We start from the raw sequence: 27,119 nt of genomic DNA on the forward strand, positions 1-27,119 counted from the left end.
CTCCTCTTTCCAACAAACAATGCAAAAAACAATGTGGCATTTTACTATAAAAACGAGGAGCAACTTCACGTGGAAAAGAAACACAGTCCTTACTGATTAGACATATTTCTGGATGCTGTGAAGCTCCCTGTTTGCTCCATGGCATATCTGAAAAAGGGGCACTAAAATTGTCACTTTCCTTAGGAATTTTATTTTTATCAATTGTGTCAGATGAATCTGAATAAGAATCACGGTCCTTACTGGTTAAATATTTTTCTAACTGTTGTAAAGCTTCCTGTTTCCCATATTGCACATATGAACAAGAAGCATCAAAACTGTCACTTCCTTTAGGAGTTACGTATTCATCACTTGTATCAGATGCAGTTGAAAAAGAAACTTGATCTTTATCAGCTAAATTGGTTTCTGGCTCCTGTATAACTTCTTGTGTCTTCCATGACATATATGAATAAAGAGCATCATAACTATCAGAGTCTTTGGGGGTTTTCAGATCCTCAAGTGTGTCAGGTGAAACAGTCTCTTCTTTAGTCCCTTGTTCAAGAGTTAATAAAGAGCGCTGAGACTCAATAGCTGTACTACCTATAAGTGGGTGCTGAGATACACTAAAGCAACCGTTAACTAAGTTTGAAGCTACCTCTGAGGCTGCCTGGAATAAAGCTTCACTAACTTCCGACGGTCGAGAAAACCATTCAGTGTCTTCAGACTTACCAGGAATTCCCCTGAAAATATACAGTTAAAAATAAATAAATAACACATTAAAAACATTTATTTTTTAAAATACTAACATGAAAAAATACAAAACTGATATGTCACTGAAATCGAGGTTATTTGAAAGTATACTGAAAAACAAAGTCCTAATTTCAAATTCCTTTAGGGTGGCTAATGATTGAACAAAGCAAATTTTTTTAAAACAGAAGGTAAACTACCATCCTATGACCCTGATATTTTCTCAGGCTTCCCTCAAAACAATATTGCCCCAAAAAGTGATTCTTTAAATGAAAATTTCAAACTTTACTATTTAAAATCTGTAATTTATCACCGACCATAATTTAATATTCATTTAACCTGCATTAATTCTTCTACTACTCATTTATTATGCTCTTGAAAACCAATTAAGTGAGCTACTCCCCAAACAAAAGAGTAACCTAATCATTGGTTGACTACTGCATATAGAACACTTTTCATAAAAGTAATTTTAAAGTAATACATAGCACAGGGCAGAGGTTTTTACTCTGTTAACATTTATACTTTTAATTTAAGGCGTCTTTTTTATTTCTAAAAGAAGAAAACATATTCTTGGATAATTCCAAATATGCTTTGGAGAATTCGACTTGTCTCTCATTATGACTAAAGGGCATTAATTTGGAGTAACTGTTAATTTCGATGTGTCTATTAGAAAAATCGTGTTAGCTCATATTCGCACCTCCTACGAAGGAGAGATAGCTAGGTTCATTCAATATTGGCTGACAAAAATGACAGTGCCAAACAAGCTAGTGACCATGAAATGAATGCTTTTTACAGAATGGGTGTGGGCTGATGGGCAGCAAAAGGGGAGATTTATAAGGAAGAAAATTAGTGTGCCTTCTAAATTAAAATATGCCTAATATACTAGAATACATTAGAAATTATTTTTAAAGAAACTGAAGTCCCCTGGCTCATTTTTACACATATTACTGTGCGAAATTAACATGTATCATGCCTTAATTTAGGGCCTTGTTATCTTCAGTGTGTACTGAGAATATCTAGCTCCCAACCCAAAGTCTCACCTGAAGTCATTAATATTAGTAACAACTTAGAAGAAAAGAAAGAGTAGAAAGGGTACATGCAAACAGAAAAATAAATCATTCTACCTCAGAGGTGCAAAATCTAGTTCACTTTGGTGAAACAAGGAGTCAGGCCCAAACTCTTGATCTTTTGTCAAACATGTCAGCAAAGGCAAATCAGGAGAAGCGAAATTGTCTTGTATGACTGCAAAGTTTCAAATATAAAGATGTTGGGAATGCTGAAAATTAATTGTTTAGTTTATATAATATTTTAAAGAACCTAAATATGCTGCCATCTGGAAGTTTCTACAAGCATTAGTATGATAATATAACAGCAGCAGCAGCAAATACCATTTATTAATAGCCTGACAAGATCCAGGCACTTAACATACAATATTTTATTTAATCCTCATAACAACCTTGAAGTATAGGTATTTTTATACCCATCTTATAGATGAGGAAACATGATCATAAATCTTAAAGAATACTAAGTAATTTGTCCACATTCAAATAGCTTAAGTGCCAGAGTGCAATCTGCACCTAAACACTCTACTTTTTAGCAAGTGCTCCTAACCATTATGAGTGTTTCTTCCTATCTTACATCAAAGTATGGTCCACAGGCTCCCAGGCATCCCTAAGACACTCTCAGAAGATGCCTGGGGTCAAAATTATATTCAAAGTAATATTAACATATCATTTGCCTTATTCACTCTCATTCTCTCATAAGGATACACTGGAATTTTCCAGAAGCTACATTACCTATGATAAAGCAACATCCTGAATGCAGAAGCAGATTATCAGAACCCACCTGTCTTCTATTAAGTCAGACATTACAGTTTTTTCTTTTTTAAGTAAAACAACGCTAGTCTTCTAAACATTTTTGGTTTGGAATATAGTTATTTTTCTAAAAAACTAGATAGTTTATGTTAACATGCAATGGAGTTGTTACTTTTTAATGAGTTGATAAATATTTTTTAAATTTCTCAGTTTTAATAATTTCTAATATGAGAAAATATCAATAATCCACATCAACAAAAGCTCTCAGTAATTTTAAAGTGTGTCAAGGAAATCCTGTGAACAAAAAGTTTGAGAACTGCTAATTTAAAGGAAAAAAAATTCTTCTGAATTCCTGAATGCCACCTTAAGTAAGGTATATTATAATGTCCTTAAATATGTACAACTAGGTATAAACTCCTTATTCCTTATAGTATTTCTACAACTATAAAACAAAAAATTAAATTTTAATAGAAACAAAACTATAAAACCAACAGCATTCTATTTCATATTAATTTAACTAGATTGGTGATGTTTTGCTAAAACTGAATTGTTCTTTCAATATGAAGGTAATACTGTTGCTACAGTATACTTTCTTGATTTCAGAATGCCTATAATAAATACTGCATACCTTCCCTATCATAACTTTCACACTCTTGTTTTAATCTTTGGTCTGTCTGCTTCCCACCTAGATTATCAACTCCGTGTCTGCATTATTCACAGCTGTATCCTCAATGCCTAGCAAAGTACCAGCTACACTTAGTAGGCACTCAAAATACAATTATTTATTTACTGAATGGATTAATTAAAAATGAGAAACTGAAAGATAACGATAACCTTTACCACCAAGGACTAATCGGTATGGTTCCTCTTTGGCTACAGACTCAGTCTTAAACCTTCATAACAGAAATCTTTACCCCTCTAAGAATCATGAAGATTTTTTAACAAAGACCCCACATTTCCTCACATTTGGGCAACTGCTGATGGCCTGGATCACTCTTTTTTGAGACACCTAACTGTTCTGGCACCAGTCATCATCATGACATTTGCCATTGGTGAGATACACCCTACAATGACTGGATTCAAGCATAACAAAAAAGCAATGATGAAATTTCCTCTGGCCATCAGATTCTGGGATCTGATCTAATGATTAAAATGTTCTACTTTATCTATGGTAAATGAGAAGCTGGAGTTATAAAACTTTACATTAGAAAATACTTTAGAAGCCATGTAGCACAATGATTCTCCAACCCAATGCTGAAACTATTCTATTAGAGAACTTTGCTTGACATTTTGCTATGACATAATGCTCACTTTTTTTTTGTTATATAGCCTTTCCATTATTAAATGGCTCTATTAGAAAGTTCTTTCTTGTATCAAGTTGAAAACAGCCTCCCTATAAGCTACGTAGTCTCATTTTAACCTCTAGACTAGGAATTAGCAAACATTTTCTATAAAAGGTCAGCTAGTAAATATTTTAGGCTTTGTTGATCACGCATGGTATCTCTATCCCATATACTTCTTTTGTTTTTACAATCCTTTAAAAATGCTAAAACCTTTTCTAGCTCACAAAATCAGGCCTCAGCCTATGGCTAGTAGTTTGCAGACTCCTGCTCTAGACCACTATCCAACTCATCCCATGTTACTATTATTTTCCTTTTACTGTATTGTCTTCCCAAAAGAGGAAGTAGCTTTCATCTATATATCCCTAGCGTCCAACACACAATAGGCACTTAGATATTTGTTAAGTAAATGAATAAATGAAAAATACGTTGCTTCCTCTTTAGCATGACAGCCCTTCAAATACCTGATCATAGCAAAGTCTTCCCTTTCAAATACTATCATAGTAATCTCCTCCCACAAGGGAACTCTAATGTTAACATCTTTCTTAAAATATAAAACTAAAATTGACTTTGATGATCTACATCACTGAATATATTGGCCCTAGTATTTTTACTTGGATAGTATTTGCTTGTATTTGAAAGGAACTTGTTGAATTAACTCCTAATTCTTGCTCCTCTACAAAACTCTGATAAGACAGCTCCATGGTTGAATCCCACTCCCTTGACAAAAGTTAATTGTAAAATATGTGGTTGTTGCCTTTTCTTCAATTTTTGAAAATAAAAATCTGAAGAAAATGGAAGGAAAAACCAAAGAATATTTGTCTGAATTATGATTTAGGCATGAAAAAACTGAAATTACCATATTGGCTAAGCATTCTTATATATGTGCAACAATCCAAAGTAGTGATAATACAATTCTACCTCCTACCTTGATGATTTGAAAAGTACTTAAAGTTCATCTTTTGTAAAGAGAGCTAATAAATCAGTTCCATATTAAACAGAGGAAAGCAGGAAGCTCTACCTCAGACAAGTCATTTAACCTCTTTATCTCAATGTTTGGGTCTGAAAACTTAGGATAATAATATATGTCTTAACTAATTTTAAGAATCTAATGAGCTTAAGCATGAACATTTGTTTTTTGTTTTTTATACATCATGGAGCCTCCACTGCTGAGAGAAGTAGTCAAAGGATAATATATGGTTTACCCCAAGAAAAACTCCACAAATTCAGGACTAAGGAGGCATACCCACTAGAGGAAGTTACCACCTTTTTGCCTTCTGAGAGCAACAGGGGGAGGTAAAATGAGGAGCAACTGCACTTTTAAATATAACTAGACCAGCTGGCCAGTGTGGAAAACCAGAAATAAGCTAATACCTTTGCGTACAGTTCTACAGAGCTCCTCAACTCAAGAAAGGATTTAGATGGAAGATTTGCAGTCTCCCATAAGTATTTTACAAATGTGAGGTATTACTACTAGTTAAAAATAAAGCGGCATTACCTAGCAATGGAGAACATAAGAGATCTCTGTTCGACTCCTTTACTTGATTTTCTGATTGGATCAATATACCTTCCTCCAGAGAGGGGAAGTCTGTCACTTCAGTCCCTTTCTCTCTCACATTAAACCTGGTCTGGGTTGTATCCAAGGTGTGGGAAGAGTCCATTTCTTGAGGAAGATAATGCCAAGATTCTGTTCTCTAAAACAATAATTTTGAAGGAAAATATGCTAAATCATTAACTGAGTTACCATACATATTAACATTTAGATTAAAACGTCCATTCACGTAGCATACAGCTTCTTATTTCACAACATTCCCATCAAAATTTGTAGAAAGTAAAGCTGTTCTTTCTGTGTTTTTCACAATATTAATAACATTTTTATCTTTTCCCATTATTACCCATCTTTTAACGTGTTGAATCACTGGCATTTCTGCTATTCTTTAATAGTTACTTCTCATCATTAAAACAATAAATTTGGTTCTTCATGATGAAATCTTACAATTTGATAATAATAAAACTGAAAAAAAACTTCCAAACCTAAAACTACGATATTCTCTACATGTGACCACTTTACTGAATTCTTACTTGCTATACTAGTTTCTAGCGGACTTCTCGGTGCAAAACATCATATGGTTCATGCGTAGTGAGTGGTTCATTTGTCTCTTTCAAATATTTACTCTTATATTAGTGGCATGATTCAGAAAAATGTTTCTCAAAGTATCTATAGGAAGGATCAGTTTTTCCTACTTCCAATTCATTACAGACTGACATTTTATTAAAATACTAATAAAAATTAACAGGTAACAAGTAAAGAAAAATAATAAACTAATTTTAAAAACTAGTAAAAATAACTAGGAAAATGAAATTGAAAAGATATATAAGCCCAAAATACAAAACACAAGTCTAAGTACCTGATTTCTAGTTCTAAAGAACATCAAATTGCTATAAAAGTTTCTAAACACTTCTTCTTAATTCTTGTACTTATCTCTTGACAGTAACAAGCAATTCATGTCCTGGCACCAATCCACAGACCACACTAGGTAGCAATGTTGAAATAAAGTTGAATTAAATACTAATGGTAAGCAGTTTTTAAACACATTTTCTTTTTAAATTTGGTATTACTTAATAGTTAAGAATATTCATCCTATCATGCTATTAAAGTATTCTTTTATTTTCATTTTAAATTAATTTGATTAGGAATGAGTACTAAATTTGATCAAACTACATTATAGCATCTTTTTTTCCCCAATTACATCTGATAAAATACAGCAATAAATTTCTTCATATTGCAACAACTTCACATTTCTTACTTGGTAGTGGTAGATTAGACCTTAATCATATTTGCTAGCACAGTCTTTAACATTTTCACTCATAAGATTAATCAGTATTGTAGAATGCTTCTTTTGTTTTCTAACCTTGTTCTATATTTTTTAATACAAGGAAATTTGATTTTCCTTAAAAATATAAAAGATTTCACCAGTGAATCCATTAGATCCAGAAACCTTTTTGATAGCTGGTACTATTATAACATTCTTGATTTCTTCCTAGTTCTAATCCAACTCTATAAGCTTTGATAGGTTTGTATTAAGTCTATTTCATTAAGGGTTTTTTTTTTCTTGACTGGATCTACTAGGAATGTACATATTTTGCCTTGAATTTAACAATTCTATTTTCTAACTTAATTATTTCTGTTTTTTCTCTTTGCCATGTTTCCTCTACTTGCAGTTTTTCATTATTTATATAAAATTTTTTGTTAAATAATGAATTCATTTGATTTACATTTATTTGTTTAAATAAAAAGATGAGACATTATATTGATGGCAGTCAACATGCTTAGATATATAATGTACTGATTTGCATTATTTTGTAGTCTATTACTCTTCTTCCTTAACCAACTCAAATTTTTTTAGGAGAATATATTTTTTTTTCATTACCAAATGACCCACCCATAAAAATATGTTGTACTACAATTTAGAAAGATTTCACAATTTCAACAAGACTTTTTTCTTTAAAGGATTATTTCCAGTATTTAAAATTCACCAACCAAATGCTCTTACAGTAAGTTAAAAAAAAAAAAAAGATACACAACTATCCACTACCTAATATCAGTTATATAAATAGATACAGAGAAAAATATTGGAGTGAATATTCTAAAATGTTAACACTACTCATCTATGGCTTATGGGATTATAGACCTTTGACATTCCAAAGTATATCAATCCCATCTATGTCAGATAAATTAGTCAAATCCTTAACATCGAACATTGCTACTGGAAACATGCTTTTTACATTTTTAATACTTGAAAATAAAAGGAATACGAGAATGATTATTTTAATTTTTTTCTTTTGAGAGCACTCTATTCAATAGGGGATAGTGGGTCAAATGAATGGGTTTTAAAGCAAGGGAATTCCAGTCATCTTGTGACTCTCACTACAGCAAAATCTCGGGTCCCCAACTCATCTCTTAGCCCCTTTGACCAGGGTTTGAGCCTCATTCCATAGTTTATTCCTCACTACTGATGAGAGACGTATCCATGTGTTCTCCTGCCCATCCTTTGACCTCCACAGATCACTTACTTAACTCTAGCTCTTCAACTGCAATAATTTTGTAACCTTATGAAGACAACTATCCTGTCACATTTACACTTTTCATAATTCCTTTCTTACCTGTATTTCCCTCTTTACCACTCTGAGAGTTCATAATCATCCTTATAATCACTACCTTGCAAACATCTCTTCTTTCTTACCCTTTTCCCCCACTATCCTATTTGCCTGGCAAAAGCTCAGTTCTGGTTGAACCTTCTGCTTGTCTTAATCCAAGCAGCAGCACACTGCTGAAGAAAGCACACACCTACACTAGTTTTCCTTTAGACTGATGACATTAAACCTCAAGGGCACTCAGCCCTGCCTGGAAATTCTACTCTATTTTCCGGGTAACTTGATTGGCTAAAATGATCACTTTATACTTTCTCTCCTCAGAACTACTGAACCCTCCTTCCTCATTTTTCAACTGATGACCTCATTTCCTACTTTAGTAAGCGAAGAACAGGAGATGGACCTTCCTTATCTTCCTAGCACAAGATCTACAACCCCATTACCTAACCCAGATTTTCATCTTGTGATTTAAAACAAGTCTTACTACCTATCAAAGACCTTCCCATCTCATTCCATTTATTTTCAATGATTTCTTTCCTATATGTGATTCTCCCATTTTCCTTCATGCATTTTCCCTTTCTACTGAATCATTCCTCTCTCCATGTAAACATGCTCTTATAATTTCCCCTCATAAAATAAAATTTTAAAAAATCTGTTGACCATTCTTTTCTTTCTGCTTATTTTGTTGCTATGATTCTGAGTGTTATACTTTTTCAACCAATATAAAAAGGGCCTCAAATCTCTAAATATTTTTTGACAGATGTGAAGAGGGATGACAAATAACAACAGAATAAATACAAACAAATTCTGAGGGAGAAGTAAAGGTTGGAGATACAAACTTGGGATTTTTAAGTACACAGGCATATTTAAAGCCCTAGATCGAGATGAGAACCAAAACATTCCAACATTTCAAGCAGAAGTTAAAAACTCAAATGTGTATAGGTACAGGGAGGTGAAAGAAATGAGTAAACCTGCCTGATATTAGAGAGTAACGGGACCTGTGGCCAACTATGCACTGCATGCACACTTTAAAGTATTCTGTTTAAAAATTTTTAAAACACTGTGCCCCCCCATTTTTTTTTTCCTGCAAACCACATTTGAGCCATATGCAGGTCCACAGCTTGCAACCTCTGATTTTAAGGTTTAACAGGGGACGATAAAGCAGCAAAGGAAACTGAGAAAGAATAGCCAGAGGAGTAGAAAGAAAACCAGGAGAAGCCGAGAAAGGAAATAATTTTAAGAAGTTAAGCATTGGTTAAGAATATGAAATGCTATTTATTGCATCTAAGATGAGGACAGAAAAGTGCTTACTGTATTCAGCTACACAAATTTGTTCGCGACACTTGCTTTCACAGAAGTGAGGTCAGAACGCAAGAAGATCAAGCAGAAGAATAAGTAGATCCTAGCCAGTAGATAAGGCATATATATCAAAAAGGAAAAAGGAAAAAAAAATACAATGGATATGACTGTCTATACATTAAAAAGTCCTAAAGAATCTACAGAAGAACTATACTAGAACTAGTAAATGAGATTAGCAAGGTCATAGGATACAAGGTCAATATAGAAAGTCAATTATATTCCTATATAATTGTGATGAACAGTAGGAATTGAAATTTTTTTAACATTTCAGTAAGTCTAATACAAACATGTATTAAGTTTGGTACACTGAAGGCAACAAAACACTGATGAAGAAATTAGCGATCTAAATAAAACTGTAAGAACTGTTGTGTCTATGGATTAGAGAACTCAATATTGTTAAGATGTCAATTCCCTTCAAATTCATTTATAGACTCAAGGCAATTTGAATCAAAATTCCAGCAGACTTTTTAAATAGAAATTGACAAACTGATTCTAAAATTTACATGGAAATTCAAAGAATCTAGCATAAACAAAACCATTTTTAAAAAGAAAAACAAAGTGGGAGAACTCACACTATCTGATTTCAAGACAGTACAGTAATTAAAAGCACAGTATTAGCATGATGATAGAGATATAAATCAATGGAATAGAGTCCAGAAATAGACCCACACAAAGATGCCAAGGGAAAAGGGAGTATTTTCAGCAAATGGTGTTGGAATAACAATTAGATATTCGTATGTAAGAAAAAGAAGCTGGACCCCTACTTCACACCATAATCAAAAAACAACTCAAAACAGATTTAGATATGTGAAACTTAAAACTATAAAACTTCAAAAACTCGTTCTCAACTGGGCAAGATTTTGACACCCTCCTCTCCCCTCAACCATGATACATTTGGCAATGTTTGGAGACATTTTTGACGCTTACCAACATGGGGCAGTATTATTGATATCTAGTGGGAAGAGGCCAAGGATGCTGCTAAACATCTTACAATACACAGGACAGTCCTGTAAAATAAAGAATTATCTAGCCCAAATATCAAAACCACCAAGGCTGAGAAACCCTGTTCTAGAAAAAAAATATAGGAGAAAATCTTTGTGATCTAGGATTAGGTCAAAATTTACCAGGTTAGACATAAGAAGTAAAAACCATTAAAAAAAAAATCAATAAACCAACTTCATCAAAATTAAAACTTCTACTCTTCAAAAAACAAATAGGACAATTCAAAGAAAAACCATAGACTGGGAGAAAATATTTGCAAAACACATAAAGGACTTACATCTAGAATATATAAAGAACTCTCAAAACTCAACAAATGGAACAAATCACCCATAAAAAATGCGGAAGAGATTTAAACCAACCCCTTCACTAAAGAAGAAACATGGATGGCAAATAAATACACAAAAAGATGCACATTATCATTAGGAAAATGCATGTTAAAACCACAATGAGATACCACAACATACCTAGAATGACTAAAAATTTTAAAACAAAAACAAAAAAAACCTGACAATACCAAGAGCTGACAAGGATGCAAAGCAACTAGAACTCCTATACATTGTGGGGAATGCAAAATGGTACAGGCACTTCGGAAAACAGTTTGGCACTTTCTTATAATGTTAAACGTACAGTTACCGTATCAGCCAGCAATCCCATTCCTAGGTATTTACCCAAGAGAAGTGAAACCAGCTGTCTACCTAAAAACCTGTACATAAGTGGAATACTACTCAGAAATAAATTTTAAAGAGCTACTGATTTATGCAACAACATGGATGAACCTCAAAAGCATGTGCCAAGTGAAAGAAGCCAGATTCAAAAATCTACACATGGGACTTCCCTGGTGGCTCAGTGGTTAAGAACCCGCCTGCCGCTGCAGTGGGCACGGGTTTGAGCCCTGGTCCGGGAAGATCCCACATGTCACAGAGCAACAAAGCCCATGCACAACTACCGAGCCTGTGCTCTAGAGCCCGCGTGCCACAACTACTGAAGCCCACACGCCTAGAGCCCGTGCTCCACAACAAGAGAAGCCAACACAAGGAGAAGCCCACGCACCGCATAGAAGAGTAGCCCCCACTTGCCGCAACTAGAGAAAGCCCGCGTGCAGCAACAAAGACCCAATGCAGCCAAAAATTAATGAATTAATTTTTAAAAAATCTACACACAATTCTGAAAGGCAAAACTATAGAGACAGAAATGAGATTAGCGGTTGCCAGGGACTAAGCAGGCGGTTCAGTCATCTCACTGACTACAAAGGGGCACAAGGAAACTTTTTGGGGGTGATGGCAATCAAATGTGTAGTAGTTATATAACTGTATGTATTTGTCAAAGCTCATCAAACTGTACACCTAAAAGAGTTAATTTTGCTGTATTTAAATTATACCTCAATAAACCTGACTTTTTAAAAAATGAGGATAAGATATCAGAAAATAGAGACCAAAAACTCTTGAAAATTTCACTTAACAGGGAGCAGAAATATTAAATGGGGCAGTAGCTGGAGGGAAGAAAGGATGAGACATTTGTACTCAAGTTGCTGGAGCTGATAAGGTCTAGACTGTGACCACAGGGTAAGTAGGGATAGGAGAAGGTTGGGAGGAGTGGAGGAAAAAAATCTCTGCACATTAGATCAAAGATCCAAGAGTTTCAGACACTGGATGGGTAATGTAAGCTGAAGTGAAAGAAACTAAAAGAAGACAGTGTAGCAAGAGCTATAGTTTTCAATGAATAAAAAAAGTTAATTTGGATGACAGCAACAAGGATGAATGAGCAGAATAACCAGAAGGAGAAAAGAGGGGAGAGAATTAGGAAGTGGTATAATCCTCCAGTTCTTCTGAGGAACCCAGGAACCCAGGCATAAAGGCAGAAATGAAGAGCTACAGGATCTATCCATGGTTTATATTTTATAAAACAAGGACCAAAAAAAGGGAAGATATCCATTTTTGGACTGTGCTCTACCATAAACATGCCCTCAGAGAATATTAAACTATTTAGGAATATACCTCTGTATTCGTTTCCTAAAGCTGCCATAATGAACTTACACAAAGTGGAGGGCTTAAAACAACAGAAATGTATTCTCTCACAGTTCTAGACGCTAGAAGTCTGAAATCAAGGTGTTGACAGGGCCATGTGCCATCCAAAGCCTCTAGGGGAGGATTCTTCTTACCTCTTCCTCCTTCTCGCAGCCCCAGGCATTTCTTGGCTTATGGCAGCATAACTCCGTCTCTGCCTCTGTCTTCACATGGCAGACCTCTTCCTGTGTGTCTCTCTCTTACAAGGACACCAGTCATATTGGATTAAGGGCCCACCCTAAATCCAGTATGATCTCTTCTTAACTTAAATAGTTCTATCTGCCATCACTATATTTCCAAATAAGGTCACATTCTGAGGTACTGCAGATTGGGACTTCAACACATCATTCTGGGGGACACAATTCAACCCATAACAATCCCCCTTCCATTTAATGATCACAGAGTACCGTGCTTTTTCTGGTCAGGGTTTCTCTTAACTCTTTTCACTTGGCGACAGTAAATCTCCTTCCTCCATACCTTGCATTTAATGGATAATAAATGCAATTTAGGGGAAATTGAAGGTACTAGAAGAAATCTGATACCCAAGTTATTAGATAATCAACCTTAAATATTTAATCATTATGAGTAAGGACACATTTTTTTCTCCAACAAACATATATGAGGCTTTTTCCTATCTGCTCACAATTTTTTCCATTTCTTCTAAGTTTATTACTATGTTCTAGATCAGTGGTTCCCAAAGTGTGGTCCAAAGATCCCTGGGGGTCACTGACACCCTTTCAGGGAACTTAAGTGGGCCTCCCTTTTCTAACTACATATCTATGTAAGGTCAGGTTTTCTTCACATAATTCAACCAAAACAATATATCCCAATGGACTAAATGCAGAAGCAAATCTGAGAATTCAGTTATGATGGTTAACTTTATGTGTCAACTTGGCTGTGTCACAGGGTGCCCAGATATTTGGTTAAACATCTGGGTGTGTCTGTGAGGGTGTGTCTGGATGAGATTAACATCTGATCCACAGACTTAGTGAAGGAGACTGCCCTCCTTAAGGTGGGCAGGCCTCATCCAACCCACTGAAGGCCTGAATAGAACAAAAGGCTGAGCAAAAGATAATTCGCCCTCTCTGCCTGATGGTCTTCAAGCTGGGACATCAGTTTTCTGCTTCGGACTTGGACCTGGAGTGGAACTTACACCATCAGCTCCCCTGGTCCTCGGACCTCTAGGCTTGGGCTAGAACACACACCATCAGTCAGCTCCTGGTTCTCGGGCCTTCAGGTTCAGACTGGAACTATACTATCAGCTCTCCTGGATCCCCAGGTTACAGATCTTGGGAATTCTCAGCCTCCATAATCACATGAACCAATTCCTTATTTTACATACATATATATATATATTTGTACATACCTATTTATGTACGTATATGTTTCCTATTTCTGGAGAACCCTACCTAATACACCAACTGTCTTCTAGTAAGCCTGACATTAAAGAGATATGCAAAACTGTAAAACAATGCCACCCTTTCAACTAATTTTTTTTTGTTTTGGAAAATAGCCATTTTTCATTTTAAAATATATTTGTATGTTAATATGTAATGGGTTTGTTATTTTTAAATAAATATTTTTTAAATGTTTTAATTTTTTTGTAACCTAAATACTGATACAGATAACCCTTATAAACAAAAGCTCTTTAAAATACTTCTGAAGAATGTGAAGGAGTCCTGAGACCAAAAAAAAAAGTAAACTGCTGTTCTACATAATTAAGGCTGCCAAAGATCTATCAGAAAAATGGAATATTAAAGTAATTCACCTCTTTCCATTCTTCATAGCTAAATCAGAATTTCTCATGCTGCTTACCAAAAGATAGTTTGCCAGTTACACAAGACATACCTGATCATCCCCAGAACCCCACTGAGCTGTTTTTTCCAAAGAGACCACATTAGTATCAGGAATCTGTATTCCACTATTGTTTTGATATAATGGCTGTTGCCATACATGACAGGTCAATGGAACAACCTGAAAATCAAAAGATTTAAATAGAATAATAACACAATCCTTATGACTAAACAATAATAAAGTCTAACATTTAGATTATGCTTCTCCGTTTATAAAGCACTTTCACAAATGTAGTAACATTTGGGCTTCACAACCACTGTCCAAATTATCTTCACTTAAAAATAAGGAAACAGGGATTTAAGTCCAGTAAGGACTCAACATATTCCAACAAACCAGCAGTTCTTTAACCTCCTATATTTGTAGCAGTAAAAGAAGCAAGCAGAAACAAGCCAGTTATCTATTTTACAATCTTACTATTTGAAACACCTAAGAAATTAACTCTAATAATAGGAACTAAAATCATCTTATAGCGTGGAAAGTGGGGACAAAGTTAGGCTCATTTTGTGAAATCAGGAGGTGAAGCAGGGCTCTCCCATCTGTGAAAGAAGGCAATAAAAGCTGTGACTACTGCCCAAGGCTGAAGCAATGCACATGGAAAAAGATCAGAGGTAATCAAACAAAAGTGACCTCAGTCAAGTCACCTGCTGGTTCAGGGACTGGTTATTGAGATTTTTTCCCCTATATTCCTGGAGAGTAAGAACCCAAAGCTTCCAATACAAACTTTCCTTATAAAGAAGGAGCCACAAGGGGCAAGGCATAGACAACCAAAAAAACACCAGGTAGAGAAGGATGCACCAAAAGACAAAACAAAATAACACTCCTGCTAAAAATGAGATTACAAACTACACTTTCAAAAGACTTTAAAATGAGAATATCTCAGACCCTTAAAGAGACTTTTTAAAAAGACACAATGTCCATAAAAAAAGAAGAGGTTATTAAAAGTAAAACAGGCAGTTATGAGTCAAGAAAAGATGACTGCTAACACAACCACAAATGTGAAAGAGCCTCTGAAGGAAACCCAAGGTCATAAGATTTTTTTCCCCCAGAATTAAAAGTTACTACACTAACAAAACATTTTTACAGAGCGCTTACAACAATGTGCTTTTGATCATAGAAAAGCAAGCTTAACTTAAAATCTATTCAATTACTAAAGAGATTTCTATGGTATCAACTCTTCCAAGAGGTTTTTCTCAAAAGGTAGAACACCATGGGGCACACCCACCTTGCTTCCATGGCATTTTTTAAGGGATAAAGAATAAAAAGCAAAGAAAGGCATTTTGCAAATTCATTTTGGCAATTTGAAATCCCTATATAAATAACAATACAGCCAATGTTTTGGCACAGTTAGTCTTCTTTGAGCCCTCGAGGAAAGAATGCCAAAATGAATGTTCAAAATGGCTATTCACTGCAACTAAATAATGCTGGGTGTAGAGCACAGGGTGTTGCCTTTGAAAATAGCTGATTCACATTAGCTTACAAAAAGAGAGTTTGATTCATTAGGATATTTATAGAACACTAATGATACAATATTAAGAAACCAGCACTTTGACAACTAACCCAACGTGTGAGAAAAAAGAACTCTCTCACTTTTATCAGCTAAAAAAAAAAACCTCAAAAGTTAAAATTAAATATTAAAAGTTCTTATTAAAAAATACACTTCCCAGAACTGACTTTTATTACCTACTTGATGGTTTATAGACTTCATTAAGGAAATTAATTTCTAATAATTTCCATATGTTTGATCAGTTTTCCCACACTTGCCTCTGGATAGTGGTATAACCCAAATACTTGAAAGAGAATTCTTAAGATGAATGCTTCAAAACTAAGCAGGTGTCATCAGCTACTCTCTGATCTGAGATTATATGTCTTTTGGTATAAATAAACAGTTTCAGAGTCTTTCCCTGAGTCATTTTTTAATATTAAAAGTTAGCAGTCTGGGTCTTCCCTGGTGGCCCAGTGGCTAAGACTCTGCACTCCCAATGCAGGGGGCCCAGGTTCGATCCCTGGTTGGGGATATAGATCCCGCATGCATGCCACAACTAAAGATCCCACGTGCCACAGTGAAAATCCTGTGTGCCACAACTAAGACCCAGTGCAGCCAAAATAAATAAATAAATATTTTTTTAAAAATTAGTGGTCTTTAGTGGTCTTCCAACTACATGTTGTCTATCAAAGAAACATTTTAGATGTAAGGATACATATCAATTCCAAGTAAAAGGATGAAAAAAGAGATTTCATGCAAATAGTAACCAAAAGAGCACAGGAGTGGCTATATTAATTTCAGACAAAATAGACTTTAAGTCAAAAACCGTTACAAGAGACAAAGAAGTACATCATATAATGATAAAACGGTCAATTCAGGGCTTCCCCGGTGGCGCAGTGGTTAAGAATCCACCTGCCAATGCAGGGGACACAGGTTCGAGCCCTGGTCCAGGAAGATCCCACATGCCGCGGAGCAACTAAGCCCATGAGCCACAACTACTGAGCCTGCGCTCTAGAACCTACGAGCCACAACTACTGAAGGCCGCATACCACAACTACTGAAGCCCACGCACCTAGAGCCCGTGCTCTGCAACAATAGAAGCAACTGCAATGAGAAGCCCGTAACTAGAGAAAACCCACATAAAGCAACGAAGACCCAATGCAGCCATAAATAAATAAATAAATACATTTTATTTTTAAAAAAAGGGGTCAAGGGCTCCCTAGTGGTGCAGTGGTTGAGAATCTGCCTGCCAATGCAGGGGACACGGGTTCGAGCCCTGGTCTTGGAAGATCCCACATGCTGCAGAGCAACTAGGCCCGTGAGCCACAATTACTGAGCCTGCGCGTCTGGAGCCTGTGCTCTGCAACAAGAGAGGCCACGATAGTGAGAGGCCCGCGCACCGCGATGAAGAGTGGCCCCCACCTGCCGCAACTAGAGAAAGCCCTCGCACAGAAATGAAGACCAAACACAGCCATAAAATAAAAATAAATAAATAAGTAAATAAAAAATTTAAAAAAACAAATCAAAACAGTAAAGGTTCCTATGAGAGCCTGGGATGTTTAAAAAAACAAAAAAAGGGGTCAATTCACCAAGAAGATTTATAAGTATTTATGCACCAAATCTCAGAGCTCCTAAATTAATGAGGCAGATGCTGAAAGAATTGAAGGGAGAAATACACAGCAACATAATAATATTAAGAGGCTTCAACACCCACTTTCAATAATGAACAGAACAACAATACAGAAAAATAAGGAAATACAGAAATTGAAAAACACTATAGGCCAATCAGACGTAACAGATATATATACAGAACACTCCACCCAACAACAGCAGAACACATTTTCTCAAGTACACATGCAACATTCTTCAGGATAGAACACATGTCTAGCCACAAAGCAAGTCTTAATAAATTCAAGAAGACTGAAATCATAATACACGGTATCTTTTCCAATCACAATGGAATGAAACTAGAAACAAATAGCACAAGAAAAACTGGAAATTTTACAATATGTGGAAATTAAACACTACACCTTACAAAACCAATGGGTCAAACAAGAAGTCACAAAGGAAATTAGAAAATACCTGGACACAAATGAAAACACAAAATGCCAAAAAACTTATGGACGCAGCGAAAGAAGTACTAAGAAGGAAGTTTATAGCCGTAAATGCATATATTAAAAAAAGGCAAGACCTCAAGTAAACAATCTAACTTGTACCTCAAGGAACTAAAAGAAGAACTAAACCTAAAGCAGGCAGAAGGAAGGAAATAATAAAGATTACAGCACAGATAAATGAAATAGTCAACAGGAAAAAAAAAAATCATGAAACTAAAAGTGTTTTTTTCAGAAGATCAACAAAATTGACAACCTCTTAGCCAGACTGACTAAGGAAAAAAAGAAGACTCAAATAATAAAATCAGAAATGAAAGAGGGAATATTACAAGAAATGCCACAGAAATAAGGATTATAAGAGAATAAATACTATGAACAACTGTATACCAACAAATTGGATAGCCAAGAAGACAAACATAAATCCCTAGAAAGACACAACCTACCAAGACTGAATCATGAAAAAATAGAAAATCTGAACAAACATATAACTAGCAAGAAGATTCAATCAGTAATCAAAAACCTGCCAACACAGAAAAGCCAAGGACCAGATGGCTTCGATCATCCTCAACAAAATACTAGCACACAGAATTCACAACACATTAAAAGAAGTATGTATACACCATGATCAAGTGGGAATTAACCATGGAATGTAAGGATGATTCAACACATAAAAATCAACCAATATAATACTTCACATTAACAGAATGAAGGACAAAACCACACGATTATCTTGACTGCTACAGAAAAAGCAGCTGACAATTCTCAACACTCTTTCATGAAAAAGCACTCAACAAATCAGGAATGGAAGGAAACTAATCAATATAATAAAGGCCATTTATGAGGGCCCACAACTAACTCACACCACACTCAACAGTGTAAAACTGAAAGCTTTTCCTCTAAGACCAGGAACAAGGCAAGAATGCCCACTCTTGCCACTTCTATTCAACACATTATTGGAAGTCCCAGCTAGAGCAAAGAGACCCCAGGAATAAACTCTCACATACATGGTCAAATGATTTTCAGCAAAGGTATCAAGACCATTCAATGGGAAAAGGATAGTCTTTTCAACAAATGTTGCTCGAAAAGCTGGATATCCACATGCAAAAGAAGGAAGTTACACTCTCACCTAGCAACATATACAAAACTCAACTCTAAATGGACCAAAGACTTAAATGTTAAGACCTAAAACTATAAAACTCTTAGAAGAAAACTCAGAGCAAAAGTTGCACAACAGTAGATTTGGCAATGATTTCCTGGATATGATACCAAAGGCACAAGCAACAAAAGAAACAACAGACAAACTGGACTTCATGAAAATTTTAAAATTCTGTATATCAGAAGACACCATCAACAGAGTAAAAAGGAAACCTGCTGTATAGCACAGGGAACTCTACTCAATGCTCTGTGGTGACCTAACTGGGAAGGAAATCCAAAAAAGAGGGGATATATGTATACATATAGCTGATTCACTTCACTGTACAGCAGAAACTAACACAACATTGTAAAGCAACTACACCCCAATTTAAAAAAAAAAGAGTAAAGAGGCAACCCACAGAATGGGGGAAAATATTTGCAAATCACATATCTGATATGGGATTAATATCCATAATATATAAAGAACTCAAACTCAAAAACAAAAACAAAACACCCAATTAACCAATTATCAAATGGGCAAAAAACTTGCAGAGCCATTTCTCCAAACATATACGAATGGCCAATAAGCACATGAAAAGATGCTCAACATCACTAATCATTAGAAAAATGCAAATCAGAACTACAATGAGGGACTTCCCTGGTGGTCCAGTGGTTAAAACTCTGTGCTCCCAATGCAGGGGGCCCAGGTTTGATCCCTGGTCAGGGAACTAGATCCCACATGCCGCAACTAAGAGTTTGCAAGCCACAACTAAAAGATCCCACATGCCGCAACTAAGACCCAGTGCAGCCAAATAAATAAATAAATATTTTAAAAATAAATTAATAAAATAAAATAGATAACCAACAAGGACCTACTGTAAAAACAACAAAAAAAAAAACAATGAGACATCACCTCACACTCATCAGGATGGCTGCTATCAAAAACAAAAAAAAAAAGAGAGAGAAAATAACAAATGTTGGTGAAGATGTGGAGAAACTGGGACCCTTGTGTCGTGTTGGGGGGAATATAAAATAGTGCAACCACTATGGAAAACAGGAGGGAGGTTCCTCAGAAAACTAAACATAGAACTACCACATGATCTGGCAATCCCACTTCTGAGTATATATCCAAAAGAACTGAAGGCACTGTCTCAAAGAGATATTTACAAACCCATGTTCACAGCAGCACTACTCACAATAGCCAACAGGTAGAAACAATCCAAGTGTCTTATTAACTGACAAAGGGATAAACAAAATGTGATACATAAGTACAAGAGAATATTATTCAGCCTTAAAAGGAAGTTAATCTGGTCACATGCTACAACATGCATGAACCTTGAGGACATTAAGCTAAGTGAAATAAGCCAGTCACAAAAGACAAATACTGTATGATTCCTCTTAAATGAGGTATCCAAAGTAATCAAATTCACAGAAACACAAAGTAGAATGGTTGTTACTAGGGGCTGGGGTGAGAGGGAAAGCGGAGCTGGTTGTTTACAGGTGCAGAGTTTCAGTTTAAGAGTTCAGGACATTGGTTGCACAACAATGTTAACATATTTAACATTACTGAACTGTACACTTTAAAATGGTTAACATGGTTAAGATGTTATGTGTATTTTACCACATAAAATTTAAAAAGAAATTTTCAATCCGCAGATAAACCAAAACAGAAAATTTCTTTATTTCTTTTACAAGAAATACTAAGGGAAGTGCCTAAGGGACATTTCAGAAATGATAAAAGGGTCAATCCACCAAGAATACCTAATAATTAAAAATATATATGCACCTAGCATCAGAGCTCCGAAACACCTTAAGTAAAAACTAACAGAACTGGGAACTGCCCTGGTGGTGCAGTGGTTAAGAATCCACCTGCCAATTCAGGGGACATGGGTTCGAGCCCTGCTTCAGGAAGATCCCACATGCCACGGAGCAGCTAAGCCCATGTGCCACAACTACTGAGCCTGCGTTCTTGAGCCCACAAGCCACAGCTACTGAGCCCATGTACCACAACTGCTGAAGCCAGCATGCCCAGAGCCCATGTTCCACAACGGGAGAGGCCACCGCAATGAGAAGCCCGGGCACCGCAGCGAAGAGTAGCCCCTGCTTGCACAACTAGGGAAAAAGCAAGCACGCAGCAACGAAGACCCAACGCAGCCAAAAATAAAAAAATAAATAAGGTTATTTAAAAAAAAAAAACTAACAGAACTGAAGGAAATAAGAGACAATCCAACAATAATTAGACCTCAATACTCCAGTTCCCAAAAGCAGTGGATGGATAGAGATTCTGTACATGATTCTTGAACATTAAAAAAAAAAAAAAAAAAAAAAACCAGAGCAAATGTCAATGGCTTTCCTATATACCAGCAATGAACAATTGGAATTTGAAATTAAAAACACAATACCATTGGGGTTTCCCTGGCAGTCCAGTGGTTAAGACTCCACACTTCTACCGCAGGGGGTGCGGGTTTCATCCCTGGTCAGGAAACTAAGATCCCACATGCCATATGGCATGGCCAAAAAAAACAAAAAAAAACAAAAAAAACACCACAATACCATTTACATTAGCACCCCAAAAATTAAATACTTAGGTATAAATCTAACCAAATATATACAAGATCTATATGAGGGAAACTATAAAACTCTGGCAAAAGAAATCAAAAAGGGACTAATTAAATGGATAGATAGTCCATGTTCATGGTTAGAAAGACTCAATACTGTCAACATCAGTTCCTCCCAACCTGATGTATAGATTCAATACAATTCCAATCAAAATCCAAGCAAATTATTTTGTGGATATTGACAATCTGGTTCTAAAGTTTATATGAAGAGTTAAAGTACCCAGCATAGCCAGCACAAAATTGAAGAAGCCAAAGTGGGAGGACTGATACTACTTGACTTAAAGACTTACTATAAAGCTACAGCAATCAAGAGTGTGGTATTGATGAAAGACTAGACAAACAGATCATTGTAACACAACAGAGTCCAGAAATAGACCCACATAAAGACAACTGATAATTGACAAAGGAACAAAGGCAATGTAATGGAGCAAAGACAGTCTTTTCAACAAATTATTCTGGAATAACTGGACATCCACGTGCAAAAAGTGAATCTAGACACAGATCTTACCCCTTTCACAAAACTTAACTCAAAATGGATCATAGATGTAAATGTAGAATGCAAAACTATAAAAACTATAAAACACCTAGAAGATAATATAGGAGAAAACTTAGATCACCTTGGCTAGTGTGATCACTTTTTAGGTACAACACGAAAGGCACAATCCCTGAAATAACTGATAAGCTGCACTCATCAAAATTAAAAACCTTTGTTCTGTGAAAGACAATGTCAAGAGAATGAGAAGACAAGCCACAGACTGGGAGAAGATATTTCTAATAGACATACCTGATAAGGACTGTTAACCAAAACATACAAAGAACTCTTAAAACTCAACAATATGAAAACAAACAACTTGGTTAGAAAATGGGCAACAGACCACCAAAAAAGATATACAACTGGAATAAGCATATGAAAAGATGCTGAGTATCATTTATCATTAGGGAACTGTAAAGTAAAACAATGAGACACTACTACCTACCTACTAGAATAGCCAAAATCCAAAACACTGACAACAAATGCTGCTGAGGATATGGAACAACAGGAACTCTCATTCACTGCTGAATGATGGTGGGAAAGCAAAATGGTAGTCACTTTGTAAGACAATTTGGCAGTTTCTTATAAAACTAAACATATTATTAACATATAATCTAGTAATCAAACTCCTTGGTACTGGCCCAAATGGATTGAAAAGATATGTCTACACAAAAACCTGCACATGGATGTTTAGAGCAGCTTTACTCATAACTGCCAAAACTTGAAAGCAACTAAAATATCCTTTAGTAGGTGAATGGATAAGATAAACTGTGGTACATCTAGACAACGTAGTATTATTCAGCACTAAAAAGAAATGAGCTACCAAGTCATGAAAAGACACAGAGAAACTATATTGTATTATAATGGTGGATACATGCCATTATATGTTTGTCAAAAACCATAGAATGTACAATACCAAAAGTGAGCCCTAATGTAAACTCTGGCTTTGGATGTCAATGTAGATTCACTGTAACAAACATACTACACTCTGATGTGGGATACTGACAGTGGAGAAGGCTGTGCATGTGTGGGGGCAGGAGGTGGATGGGAAATCTCTGTACTATCTGATCAATTTTTCTTTGAACCTAAAACTGCTCTAAAAAATGGTCTGTTGAGGGAATTCCCCGGGGTGGTCCAGTGGTTAGGATTCTGTGCTTTCACTGCCAAAGGCACGGGTTCAATCTCTGGTTGGGGAACTAAGATCCTACAAGCTGCGGGGTGCAGCAAAAGAAAAAACAAACAAACAAACAACAACAACATAGTCTATTGAAAAACAACCAAAACAAAAAAAGCTCTGGTCCAGCATGCAAGGAGTTAGGAAGTCATCACTCCCATCCCCACAAAAAGAAAAAAAGCTGAACAAATTGAAAATCAACAACTCTTCTTACATCCGCCAGAGAACTGAAATGAAGGGCAAACTACACAGTCCCCCAAATTAGAAAGACAAACAGATACAGAGAATCACAACTTAATGGAACAGAATCCCAGAGCAGACACCACCATGGGGACCTGTACTAGGGTAGGAAAGCCTAAATTGTAATTGACAAATTGCTAGAGGCTCTGGGTAGACAACCCTGAGATTTAAAAACTCCTGGGAAACAATCTTAGAAGGGGCTCCCACACTTTATGAGTTTTACCTCCAGGAACTGTACCAGGTTCCACAGTTAAGATCAGAGAAAAATCTCCTCTTGCTCTGGCAGGGGGAGGGCAAAAGTAGCCATTTTGAAATAAGCCTAGAGCATTCTGTTTTTAACAAGACCTGCCCTCAAAAGAAACTATTTTACCAGAGCCCGGGGTTTTACCAAAGACTAAGTGATGTAGGGGAAGGGAAATACCCAACTCCAGCCCCCTTCTAGCTTTCCTGTCTCACCTAAGGGGAAAACAATGAGAAACCCTAGTGAAGATCACAGCCCAGGGAAAGTCCTAATAATAGGACTATAGAACACTTACCCTCCACCCACACCTTACCACTACATCAACAGGGCTCCTGATAATGATGGTATATGAATGAAAGAACAGCACAACTCATACCTTACTTAAGAAGTCCTTAGAGGGACTTCCCTGGTGGCACAGTGGTTAAGAATCCGCCTGCCAACACAGGGGACACGGGTTCAAGCCCTAATCCAGGAAGATTCCATATGCCACGGAGCAACAAAGCCCATGCACCACAACTACTGAGCCTGCGCTCTGGAGTCTGCAAGCTGCAACTACTGAGTCCATATGCCACAACTAATGAAGCCCGCATGCCTGGAGCCACCCCAACAAGAAGCCCGCGCACCACAACAAGGAGCAGTCCCCACTCGCCTCAACTAGAGAAAGCCCGTGCACAGCAACAAAGACCCAACACAGCCAAAAATAAATAAATAAATAAAAATAAATAAATTTATTTTTAAATTCCATACTAAAAAAAAAAAAAAAAAGAAGTCCTTAGAGAAATCCAAAGACAACAGGGGGAACAAAAACAAGGTCCCCAGAGGAAATTTTAGCCTTTGACACCTACAGCTACAGCAAACAATAAACACAAAACCACCTCTAACCAGATAAACTTAAAAAACTTCACATTAAAGGTCTATTTACTTCAGTTCCTTTCATATCATATTCATTCAGTACATGCCTGGCTTTCAACAAAAAAAACTACAAGACATACAAGACAAAAACAAAACTAGTTTGAAGACACAGAGCAAGCATCAGAACCAGAATCAGATAAGGCAGACATATTCGAGTTTCAGTTTGTAAAGATGAAGACGTTTTGGAGGTGGATGGTAGTGAAGATTATAAAACAGTGTGAATGTACTTAATGCCACATAAAAATGGTTAAAATGGAGAAATTCCCTGGTGGTCCAGTGGTTAGGACTCAGTGGTTTCACTGCTGGGGCCATGGCTTCAATCCCTGGTCGAGGAACTGAGATCCTGCAAGCCACACAGCATGGCCAAAATAAATAATTTTTTTAAAAGGTTAAAATGGTAAATTTTATGTTATGTATATTTTACCACAATTTTTAAAAAAAGAAAAAGAAATCAAGTTGGAAAAAAAGAAATGAGCTACCAAACCATGAAAACCACATGGAGGAACCTTAAATGCATACTGCTAAGTGAAAGAAGCCATTCTAAAAAGGCTACATAGGGACTTCCCTGGTGGCACAGTGGTTAAGAATCTGCCTGCCAATGCAGGGGACACAGGTTCAAGCCCTGGTCTGGGAAGATCCCATATGCCGCAGAGCAACTAAGCCTGTGCGCCACAACTACTGAGCCTGCGCTCTACAGCCCGCAAGCTACAACTACTGAGCCCGTGTGCTGCAATTACTGAAGCCCACGCACCTAGAGCTCATGCTCCGCAATAAGAGAAGCCACCGCAATGAGAAGCTCGCACACCACAACGAAGAGTAGCCCCCGCTCACCACAAGCAGAGAAAAAGCCCACGCGCAGCAACAAAGACCCAACACAGTCAAAAATAAATAAATTTATTTTAAAAATAAATAAATAATAAAAAAATTAAAAGGCTACATACTGTATGATTCTAACTATATGACTTTCTGGAAAAGGCAAAACTATGGAGACAGTAAAAATATCAGCAGCTGCCAGGGTTTCAGAGGAAGAAAGGGAGGGATAAACAGGTAGAGCACAGGGATTTTTTTAGGCAGTGAAACTGTTCTGTGTGATACTGTAATAGTGGATATATGTCATTATACATTTGTCAAACCCAAAGAATGTACGGAAAGTGGACTCTGATAAAAACATGCACTTTAATTAATAATGTATCAATATCGGCTTACCGATTGTAACAAATGTGCCACCCTAATACAAGATGCTAATAATAGAGAAAACAGGGGAGGAAAAAGAGGTACATGAGAATTCTTTACTTTCTGCTAAACATAAATCTGCTCCCAAAAAAGTCTATTAATTAAAATGAAAAAAAAAGGACAAGACCAACAAGGAAATATAAGATGTGAATACTCTGTAAACAAACTACATCTATGGATATTATAGAACACTCCATCTTAGAGCAGCAGAATACACCTTCTCAGCATACATGGAACAACTCCAGGACAGACCACATGTTAGGCCACAAAACAAGCCTCAAATTTTTTTTAAATTTTATTTTATTGAAGTATAGGTGATTTACAATGTTGTGTTAATTTCTGCTGTACAGCACAGTGACTCAGTTATAAACATAAGCCTCAAATTTTTTAAATAATTGAAATCATGGAAAGTATATTCTCCAACCAAAATGGAATGAAATTAGAAATCAATAACAGAAGGAAATTGAGGAAATTCACAAATACGTGGAAACCAAGCAACAGACTCCTAAATAACCAACAGATCAAAAAAAGAAATCACAAAGAGAATTTTCAAACATTTTGAGATAGACAACAGGCAGAAAACAACCCAAATGTCCATCAATTGATGAATGGATAAAAAAATGTAGTATATCCATACAATGGAATATTATTAAGTCATATAAAGGAACGAAAAATTGATGTTATATACATGGATATTTCCTAAAAACATTATGCTAAGTGAGAGTCCAGTCATAAGACCACATATTGGAATTCACTGGTGGTCCCGTGGTTAGGACTCGGTGCTCTCTTTGCCAGGGCCCTGGGTTCGATCACTGCTGGGGGAACTAAGATCCTGAAAGCTGTGCGGCATGCACCACATATTATATGATTCCATTTATATTAAAGGCCCAGAATAGGCAAATCTAAAGAGAGAGAAAGTAGATTAATGGTTGCTTAGCAGAATGGAAGCTAGAGGGGTGACAGCTAAAGTATACAGGGTTTCTTTTTGAGGTAATGAAAAAATTGTTCTAAAATTGTGGTGATGCCTGCACATATCTATTAATTTACTGAAACTACTGAATTGTGCATTAAAATTCAGGGTAAATTGTATGGTATTTGAATTATATCTCAACAAAACTGTTAAAAATGTTTTTA

General features: G+C 36.2%; 2 protein-coding genes across 5 annotated transcripts in view; both read right to left on the reverse strand.

The window, feature by feature from the left end:
• Positions 1–1,694, reverse strand: part of ALMS1 (ALMS1 centrosome and basal body associated protein) — a gene marked incomplete at its 5' end in the record, with an annotated part of 114,350 nt that extends 112,656 nt beyond the window's left edge. Inside the window, 2 exons of the mRNA XM_082426215.1 lie at positions 706–716; positions 1,672–1,694. Of these exons, the coding sequence (XP_082282341.1) occupies positions 706–716; positions 1,672–1,694 (34 nt within the window). The remainder of the gene's footprint in view (positions 1–705; positions 717–1,671) is intronic.
• LOC309643359 (centrosome-associated protein ALMS1-like) overlaps positions 632–27,119 on the reverse strand; it is a 31,971-nt gene continuing 5,483 nt past the window's right edge. Inside the window, exons 2-4 of one of the 4 annotated variants that reach the window (XM_082426107.1) lie at positions 14,302–14,427; positions 5,376–5,571; positions 723–1,965 (exon numbers count right to left, since the gene is read on the reverse strand). In XM_082426107.1, the coding sequence (XP_082282233.1) occupies positions 1,844–1,965; positions 5,376–5,571; positions 14,302–14,427 (444 nt within the window). In that variant the 3' untranslated portion in view covers positions 723–1,843. The other 3 variants (XR_014253689.1, XM_082426108.1, XM_082426109.1) reach the window with 3 other exon arrangements.

The sequence above is a fragment of the Balaenoptera physalus genome (genome assembly GCF_965194825.1).
Source record: "Balaenoptera physalus genome assembly, chromosome: 15".
NCBI lineage: Eukaryota > Metazoa > Chordata > Mammalia > Artiodactyla > Balaenopteridae > Balaenoptera > Balaenoptera physalus.